Source organism: Anneissia japonica, unplaced genomic scaffold (assembly GCF_011630105.1).
Source record: "Anneissia japonica isolate Jap-2015-1 unplaced genomic scaffold, ASM1163010v1 scaffold640_len1575945_cov177, whole genome shotgun sequence".
Lineage (NCBI taxonomy): Eukaryota > Metazoa > Echinodermata > Crinoidea > Comatulida > Comatulidae > Anneissia > Anneissia japonica.
The window spans coordinates 738,918-748,455 of NW_022684376.1; the positions used below are offsets into that span (position 1 = coordinate 738,918).

The window sequence follows — 9,538 nt, forward strand, 5'->3', positions numbered from 1 at the left end:
TATATATATATATATATATATATATATATATATAATACATATATATACATATAATATATATACATATATATACACACATATCACGCCTTCTTCACATATATATATATATATATATATATAATATATATACATATATATATATATATATGTATAAGCAAATACCATTATTACTATTTCTTGTTTAATTAATTACAATGCCTTAATGGTGTACCAAAGTTTAGTAGGCCTATTAATTAAAGCAGGAAAGGACAGCTTAATCACTTTAAAACTCAAATATTATGGAGTATTAATTAAACTGAAACAGGGCTAAGAACACGCACGTTTTTACAAACACGTCTTTTTTCATACAAAACATGTTTATCCGTAACTTTTAATTTTAGTCGTATTCATTTCTTAACTTATAAACAATTTAATTAATTTATTTAAAAATAAATAATCTCTTAACTTATAAACAATTGGATATAGGTAACCTCAACAACTTTAAGTTTAATAATAAGACTGTGCTCAATAACTACGGTAGATAAAATAACCAAAGATGTATCGCATTCCAATGAATCACGTTTCGCTAACAAATCCGACAGACAAATCGGCAGACTCAGTCTACTTAATGACAGCTCGTGCAGATCAAACATTTTTTTTCATGAATTTAAAAGATGAAGTTAATTATTTAGATTATGAATATTGTTTCTAACTTTTTAACTTATTGTAAACATGTATTTATTGTGCAGTTTGTATTTTCTTTATTTTGTGTCTTTTATTGTACAGTATTTATTATGCAACTTGTACAAAATGTTGTCTGCGTCATGCTGTACGTTACAACAAATCACCTTGCAAGCTTTCAATTATTTTAATACTGCTGGTTAGCCTTGTTTTTGCTGCTGTATTTTCAAACATCAACACGTATTTTGGGTTCCTTGGAGAAAAAGACTGCCCATAGCATTTGGTTCCTTGGGCTAGGGCTGAGAGCGTTGTTTTAGCCTAAAATACCATTGGAACAATGATTTTGAATTGCTAAGACAAGGGCTGCGCCAGCGGGGGGATCCAGGGGCAAAGGACCCCTGTCGAAAACTTCTGGACCCCCACTTGGACCCCCTTGTAGAGGAATTTTCAGCAAGGTCGCCGGGGAAAAATCAAATCTCGAGCGCCGAGTACAATTTGAAGTATGTCCTTTAAGCTGTCAAAATTTGTGGGGTAAAAACTATTTAGTGCGAGCAGTGCTACCATGTGCGAGGTGTTGTATACTATTGCGATCGTATGGATTGCAGTGGTGCGCCAGCTATTCCCCGACAGGGGATGGTACCTCGGATAGGGGGTTAGTACCCTCAACAGGTGGACTAGTACCCCCGAATTCCTTTTTAAATAAAGAATCCCATGCTTAACACAAAATTTTATTATCTTTAAATTAAAAAAAATCCCCGACAAATTTAATTTTTCCCCGACAAAATAATTTTTCCCCGACCGGGGGAGGGGAATAGGCTTCCCGACAGGGGAGTGGACCTACTTGTCGGGGAGCTCGGACACCTCGTCGGGGTATTCCTGGCGCCGATCCATTGCTAAAAAAAAAACCAAAAAAACAAACAACTGACATACTGAAAATCACATTTGACAGTTGAACTGAAATTTTGTCTCGAGTCCCAAAAAGTTGATTAGATTCTGGCGAAAAGCTAGCTAAAACGCATATACAAGGACAGGCGTGTACAATCACCTTGTTCAATGTAAGAACAAATAGGCTTGGCAGGTTAATACATACAGTGTTCAATGAATATTATGTCTGCCAAATTTAATGCATAAGAATGGGAAAATTTTGCTTAGCGTAAGTCCTAATTGTGGAAATCTGTTAAAATCCTGGAGAAATTCGAATTCCGGGAGAAAATGTGGAGTTGCCGGGAGAAAATGTGGTAAGTTCGGGGAGACCAGGAGATGAACCAAAATTCCTTGAGACTCCCGTGCAATCCGGGAGACTTGTGAGCCCTGATTCAATTTCAATCATATCCTGACCAATAAATTCGTGTGTCTTTGCCTGGTTGAACATTCAGTTGCGTATCTAGACGAGAGGGTGCGCACGCCTCCCAAAAATACTCACGACAACTTCCCCATTGAAAATATTCGAAAAAAAAAAAAAAAAAAAAAAAATCAGGCTCAAGTACTTATTTTTCAAGTACCTTATTTGTGGAGTAGCTCACCCTCACCTAATCATCGATCCCCCACTTCACCTTCGCACCCCTCCCCATCAGCTTCCCAATTACAAGTCTCCTAGATACGCCTCACATTGTCCTTTGAATATCATATGACACTATGACAGACGACGAGTGGCGTAATCTGCCAAAAAATGACTCCAAATATAAAGCAATTCTGAATTGCTATTAACTACTTTCGAGATCCATAAAAATAAACAATTATTTTTGTGATCTTTTAAAACGACCAAAAGGAAAATGTAATTATTCATTTTGTGAAAGCGATATTATAATAAAATATAATAATATAATATTCGCCCATACACGGCCTGCGTATTGTTTGTTCGGTATTCAGGCACATGGCGAAAATGCACTGCTCACGTTCGTAAATGTTCCAGGGGATGGGGACACCGCTTGTGTTGTCCTGTCTCTTATACACATCTAGATGTGTATAAGAGACAGGAGTTGGCGTATTATCGTAAATATTTTTTCCATTGATATTGTGTAAGTTTTTATATTTTATATTTTCATCCTGTAATTGGTGTATACACTGTTGGATGTGCAATAAATAAATAAATAAATAAATAAATAAATAAATAAATTCTGAATTGCTATTAACTACTTTCGAGATCCATAAAAATAAACAATTATTTTTGTGATCTTTTAAAACGACCAAAAGGAAAATGTAATTATTCATTTTGTGAAAGCGATATTATAATAAAATATAATAATATAATATTCGCCCATACACGGCCTGCGTATTGTTTGTTCGGTATTCAGGCACATGGCGAAAATGCACTGCTCACGTTCGTAAATGTTCCAGGGGATGGGGACACCGCTTGTGTTGTCATGGCAAAATGCTGTTCACTCAATCCCTGGACCGTTTGCGCCAAATAAATAACCCAGTGGCGTAGCTACGGGCCTCTGCAAAGCACTGGGGCAGTGGCGGCTCTAGGATATAATTTGTAGGTGTAAATATAGCGTGCAGCGTTATCTGATGGCCAAAAGCCCAAGAAGCCAGGGTTAGGTATGTGATAAAAACTAGATGGGGGTGCTTAAGCCCCCATGTCCCCCCGCTGGCACCGCCACTGCACTGGGCCCTGGGCTATGTAGTGGCCTATCATAAACATACCTAAAAATAATAATTAAAATAATGTGAAGGAAATAAATGACCAGCTGGCCCCTCCTCAATAATATTCTGTTTTTAAAAAGAGTACAGTAATTATTGATCACTGTGTTGATTTCAAAATTATATATATAAAAAAAAAAAAAAAATGGGGGGGGGGGAATTATATTCATTATATTTTAAGTCGGAGAGTGCGATTTCCATCCATCCAGATGTGCTATAATCCTAAATTTTCTTACCTCAGTCCCAACCATGGTGGGGTTGAGGTGGTCTCCTTCCTTCACCTGTGAAAATCCCTCCCTGGCCCCTCTATTTCGAATTCCTTGATCTGCCACTGCAATTGCATATTTTTACATGCCACCAATCGTCTTGATTAGTTTAAAACAGCTGCTAAAACCGAATATGCCCCTCTTTAAAATCCGACTATCATAGTGTTTATTACTAACATAGGACTTTGGCAGTAGGGGGTAAAAGAAGGAATCTTACAACAACTTTAGGGAATTCCCCTATCACATCAGAGGGCCCGGCAATTAATCTTGCACTGGGCGGGCCTAGCAACGCCGCTGAAATAACGACTTAGTTTATGTTTACAAAGAAAAGATCCAAATCTAGAAAAGAATCTAGAAGTTCCAAGTACATAATATATTATTTTATTCAGTTACAGAGTCAAAAAGTATAATAACCACTATGTTAATAAATCCATAATATTACAAAAATGTATACCACATTAGAAAATAGCCAAGAAATATTAAGTTACCATGAATTAGTATTATAAAAGGAAATATGACAATAATGAAAATGATAATAATAATAAAGACAACAAATATTGTGAAGGTAATACTACAGAAACCGAAAGGTCCACTGATTAATCTCAGATAAGAAAGTATAATACATACTCCAAGTATTGAAATACACGCCATCGTGTCGGGATTCAATATTTCGACATTATTTATGTCATGACATAATTAATGTCGAAATATTGAATCCCGACACGATGGCGTGCATTTCGATACTTGGAGTATGTATTACACTATCTTATCTGAGAATACTTCAGTAATCTATAACAATACTAATAGTAATAATAATTTTGATAACACTGATATTAAAACAAATTTTTGAAAACTAAGTTATTATTTAACATATTCACATAACATATTTGCTATCAACAAAAGTTTAAAAAAAGACTATTTTACATAAAATGTGCACAAATGCAATGTAAAACCAAAATTTATTATCAATAAATCATGATTGTCCACTTTAAGTACAAGTTATGTAGTGTTAACTTATAAAGTGACAGTGGTTGTTACGAAAGTCCAATTCTCATATTTTTTTCTTGCTTTCCTTTAAATAAATGCTCATTTTTGTTTTTGTGTTTTCTTCTCATTACTATAAAGCATACACATTATCTGTACAAAGTGATCAACTTCATTGAAGTTTAAAATCTTGTGCTTGTTCATTGGGTTTGTCCATCTGCTGACAATTGTCAACATGATCAAATTCAGTAGATCGTTGTTGAAAATGATTTGTCACTGAATTAATTGTTGCGAAATAAATGAAATCAAGTCGGTAGCAGTGTTCACTGAGCTTAGAAAAATACACAATTTGTTGAAGCTAGATATAACATCTGTGGTTTGTTTGAAACGTTTAAAAATTAATTTAAATATATTTAATTGCTTAATTAAGAATTCCTATATTATTAGCTTTCCATTAAAAAGTAAAAGAAAAAAAGATTTTCCTCACAAATTAACAGACATACAAATAATCAGGGATGTAGTTATGGTGGGCTGGGCGACCCAGCTTTGAAGTTTTCCACCCAGTCTAAAGCTAATTTCATGGCCCTCCACCTGACTTTATTAACCCGCTTGCCCATCCTTAAAATCCACTGTTATTAATTAGAGTTTACCAATGTCACCGACCCACCCTTAAAATGTCTTTCTACAGCTACAACCCTGAATAATAGTTACTATTCTATTGCATACAGCAGATCTTGTAATAGATTTAAAGACTTTTATAGTAAAAGGGTCTGCAAATCAGTTAAAACCTAATAGGTTTGACCTTGATTTCATTAGAAGTTAATAACATATTTAATCACTAAATAAGCAATTCAATACCAGTATTATAATTCAATTTTTAAGACTTTCCAAAATTCATAACAGGATGGCACATCCTAAAAAAAAATCATAAAAAAGGGGTTTAAAATACATTAAACTAAAACTCTTTATAAACCAAGTGAACATTTTTTTTTTAATCAAAAGCACAGAAAACTTCATCTCAGTAGTTTAGTATTTGAACCCAGGGACTTGGTGTTTAAAGGTAAGCATTATAGACACTAATATATATACAGCTATACTACAAATGTAGTTCACATGATAATGAAGAATCTCAGATTTGCTTCATTACTGATTGTGACCCCGGCTCTGGCAAAATCCGGCGTTTGTCGCAATTTCTAATTTCCCACAAGCACCTAAAACGTTCAAGAATCAGAACTTTGAACATTTTTATGTTTCTTGTACTGTATTTTATAAAAGAAGACACATTGAAGAACATTTCTGCAAAATATCATTCATTAAATCTAACTGAAAAGTATTTTAAAATTATTTTTAAAATACAAATCTTAATAAAATAAACTATTGATTTTGGAATCTTTGAAAGCTGTTTTCTCAAAACCTACATGGCTGATATCCAATGAATTAAACATTCATAACTTTGCTAATACTGAACCATTTTCCATCGAATAAACACTGCTTTAAAGAAGAATTCATGCAAAATCTAGAAACACCAATATCTAAATTTTGAATTTTGCCTACAAACAGTTGGTTTTGCCAGAGCCTGTCACAATTATGTAGGGGAGACTAAAGTAACTTCACTTTATTACAATATAACTCAAAACAATATCAACACTTCCTGATGAGTATCATCAAAATATAAACATTTACCAACACATTAATTTACAAATAATAATATTACAGAGCAGTATAATATGTGGCAAAGACAAGCCAAACAAGTCACTCACACCTCAGAAAGATCAATTTTTAGTAATAAAATAATGTGTTATATAAAACAGTAAAATAAGACCTATAAAATGGTAAAAGAATCATTTAAATCTGGCATTTCGTTATGAAGTTTAAACATACAGCTGTTTATGAAAAAATATTTGAAAAATCAGCCTTTGAAGTTTACGGTTCTCCGGCAGGAACCATTACCAAATTGAAAGATTTGTTGTTTTAACACTGAAAATGGAGAAAATAATATCATAGCATGATGTAAGGAAAGGTTAATTTTGTGGAATAAAACAAATTTCAAAAATGTTGACATTCCAACATGTTTTGGCCATTACAGTATTTCTGAAACTCGATTTGCGATGAGTGACTAATTTGGCTTGTCTTTGCCACATATACAATAGTCTTACACTCTTTTCGCACTAACAAAAAGTGTTTTAACATTTGATAATTAGTAGCAAGTCGTAACAACTTTGATCAACCGAGATACTTTCATTTCACACACACAATAATCCGAGCCATGCAGAAATCTTGGAAGAATAGCGGTAGGCATAGATGTCTAGGGTAGGCCTAGATATCTAGTAGGGTAGGACAAGGTATCTAGGGTAGCCTAGATTACATTAGGATTACATTAGGTACATTATTTGTTTTTTTTGTTGTCTGGTGGCAGTATGAACACATGCACACTGAATAACTTAGGCTTCGTCACCCAAAATATCACAGGGTATCTTGAAATGTTTTACGAGGATTTGCTTTCAAATTCTGCAAAACCTGGTTACAACTTGTTACTAATGTTACTATTTGCAAAAAATAGTGAGTGTGAAAAGTGTATTTAGGTTGTTGTCCAAATATTTTCACCTGAAAAGTGAGTTAATCTTGTATTTGTAATTTCATGCTTTATAGGTAAGCACTTGTGTGATGAGGTTTACATTGATATCATTTTAAGTGAAACTGTCCACCAATCAGATCATAGTATCTCCCCTTGTAACCTGAAAAGAAGATAAATAATTATGGAAATTATTTATTTTCGTAAATCTAAAATTTAATAGTAACAATAACTTGGTATCAGAATTTGCTTTCCATCAGAGCTAGAAGACTGAGAGGTAAATATGCAAACAAGACAGGCTGGAGAGGGAGGCCACAAGGTAGGACAAGTTAGTACATGCTGGATATCATGAGGCAATTGAAAAGGGACTTGAGAAGGAAAAGGAGGCCATGTGTGAAACTGTGGAGGCATCTGAGTAGGAACTGAGGGAATATGAATGTGTGAATTCAGGGATTCAGGCCAATGGAATCTGAGAAGGATGTTTCCCTTGTGAAAACTCACAGTTTTGTTGTACTTAACATGTTCTTAATATTTTTATTTAAAATTCACTCAAAAGCAAAACAGATGGAAACCCACTGATAACAAAATGGAAAGTAAAAGAGATGAAGTACATGGTACGATACTTAACCACAATTGAGAAACATTAGATGACAAATGAAAAAAAAAAAAAAAAAAAAAAAAAAAAACAAAAAAAAAAATGAAAAAAAAAAAAAACCAGATATACAAATACAATTGATATTACATATCCATAATATATTTTTTTTTAATTTGAGGCAGAACACAACTACAAAATTATATACTGATTTACAATATGTTTTTAACTGAGTAAAGTACAGTAAAGTGGTCATGATCATACATTAAGTAGGCCTAAAACCTGCTCCAGATACAGTACTTCACATTATACTGGACAAATTTCATAGCATGATCAAAAATGTAGATTCTCTACTTACCCTTGCTTCTATGTATTCGACCCTCCTCTCCAAAGACGTTAATTTTTCATTCAATAGTGTCAGTCTTGAACGGCATGATATATCTAGTACAAAAAAAAAAAAAAAAAAAAAAAAAAAAAAAAAAAAAAAAAAAAAAAAAAAAAAAAAAAAAAAAAAAAAAAAAAAAAAAAAATGAGGGAAAAAAGATTTTTATGTGATATGCCTAGTGTAGTAATACTTACATTGCAATGTAATTCTTAAGATACTTTACTTTACTTGGTTAATAGGATTTGGTGCTAAAAAAGCTAAAGTTTCCTTCCAAGATTCTGGTTCTCGGACAAATATGTATACGGGTAGAAGCGGTTTGATTGATGCTAACACCATGTTTTCTCCAGAATCCTCTTAAATTGATTAAGGATTTTTATTTTATTTAGGCCTAAACTTTGGTTGCTGATTATTTTTTGCAGTCTGACAGTGCCATTGTGACAGGGCTTCTAAAGGTGCCTGCTTTAAAAAAATGTCATCACCTCAGCCCCAATCACGCTGGGCCTGAGGTGGGCATGGCCTTTCGTTTGGTACCTACACTTTTTCCTCATATAATATATATGAGTAATAGTGTAGTTTTATATAGCGCACATATTCATCTAATGTAAGATGCTCAGGGCGCTTGATATGTGGACTATAGCGCCCCTAATGTCATTAATGAATATCCCTGAATGGAAGGGTTCTTCCAACTTGGGACCCCTGTATTAATCATACGATAATGAATTGAATTCATAAATTAGAACATAAAAAGCTTGGTCTCAATATAATAAGATACATTATATAATATAGGCATAGCTAGTCCCGCCAAGCCTTCAAATTCAAACGTAAGTCTCAGCCTACACTACTCTTAGTCATCATCATAGGCTTTGCTGGAGGACGGCCTGCCCAGCCCAGCTACCCTCCTTCTTACTTACCTAGCTTAGCGCCAGCTAGGCCTAGCTAGGATAGTAATACACAGAATAATGAGTAAATAAGTATTACCGAATGAATTCAAAAAGTCGGCAATTTTCTTGATACTTGTTGTAATTATTTCAATATATTCTCGATTTGCCCAGTCTTCGTGAATCTGCTTTTGGACTGCAGTTTGTTGGTTTTGATGCCTCGAAGGTGCCATTATTGTTGTCAATTTCCTTCCCGGAAGATAGTGTAAATATAATTGCCGCCCTCAACGTACAGCTTTCGACAACCTAACGCAACAGTCATGATTGAAATTTTAAAAAAAACGGAAAAATTTAATTCAATTTATTAAATTGCTTGCTTTGTGTATTTATGAAAAGAAATTGAAAATTAGAGTAAATGTAATCGTAAATCTGCCGAAGTATAATGCAGTTCCATTATTATTTTGCAATAACCAATAGTAAACGTCTCTCTGTAAATAAGTGAAACTGAAATGTTTTTGGTATCATATTTCATTTATAATGATGTATTTAATACTTTTC

General features: G+C 33.6%; 1 protein-coding gene across 1 annotated transcript; it reads right to left on the reverse strand.

The window, feature by feature from the left end:
• Positions 1-5,912: 5,912 nt before the first annotated feature.
• LOC117105607 (probable protein BRICK1-B) lies at positions 5,913-9,268 on the reverse strand. The gene is made up of 3 exons (XM_033246788.1): positions 9,081-9,268; positions 8,076-8,158; positions 5,913-7,288 (listed from the first exon to the last, which is right to left on the reverse strand). The coding sequence occupies exons 1-3, from the start codon at positions 9,211-9,213 to the stop codon at positions 7,262-7,264; spliced, it is 243 nt and encodes an 80-aa protein (XP_033102679.1). The 5' UTR covers positions 9,214-9,268; the 3' UTR covers positions 5,913-7,261.
• Between the last annotated feature and the right edge of the window lie 270 nt (positions 9,269-9,538).

Coding starts and splice junctions, on each gene's coding strand:
- LOC117105607 (XM_033246788.1), bottom strand. CDS start 9,213: ATGGCACCTTCGAGGCATCAAAACCAACAAACTGCAGTCCAAAAGCAG. Junction 8,159..9,080: donor CGACTTTTTGAATTCATTCG/GTAATACTTATT, acceptor TTTTTGTACTAG/ATATATCATGCCGTTCAAGA. Junction 7,289..8,075: donor TCGAATACATAGAAGCAAGG/GTAAGTAGAGAA, acceptor TCTTCTTTTCAG/GTTACAAGGGGAGATACTAT.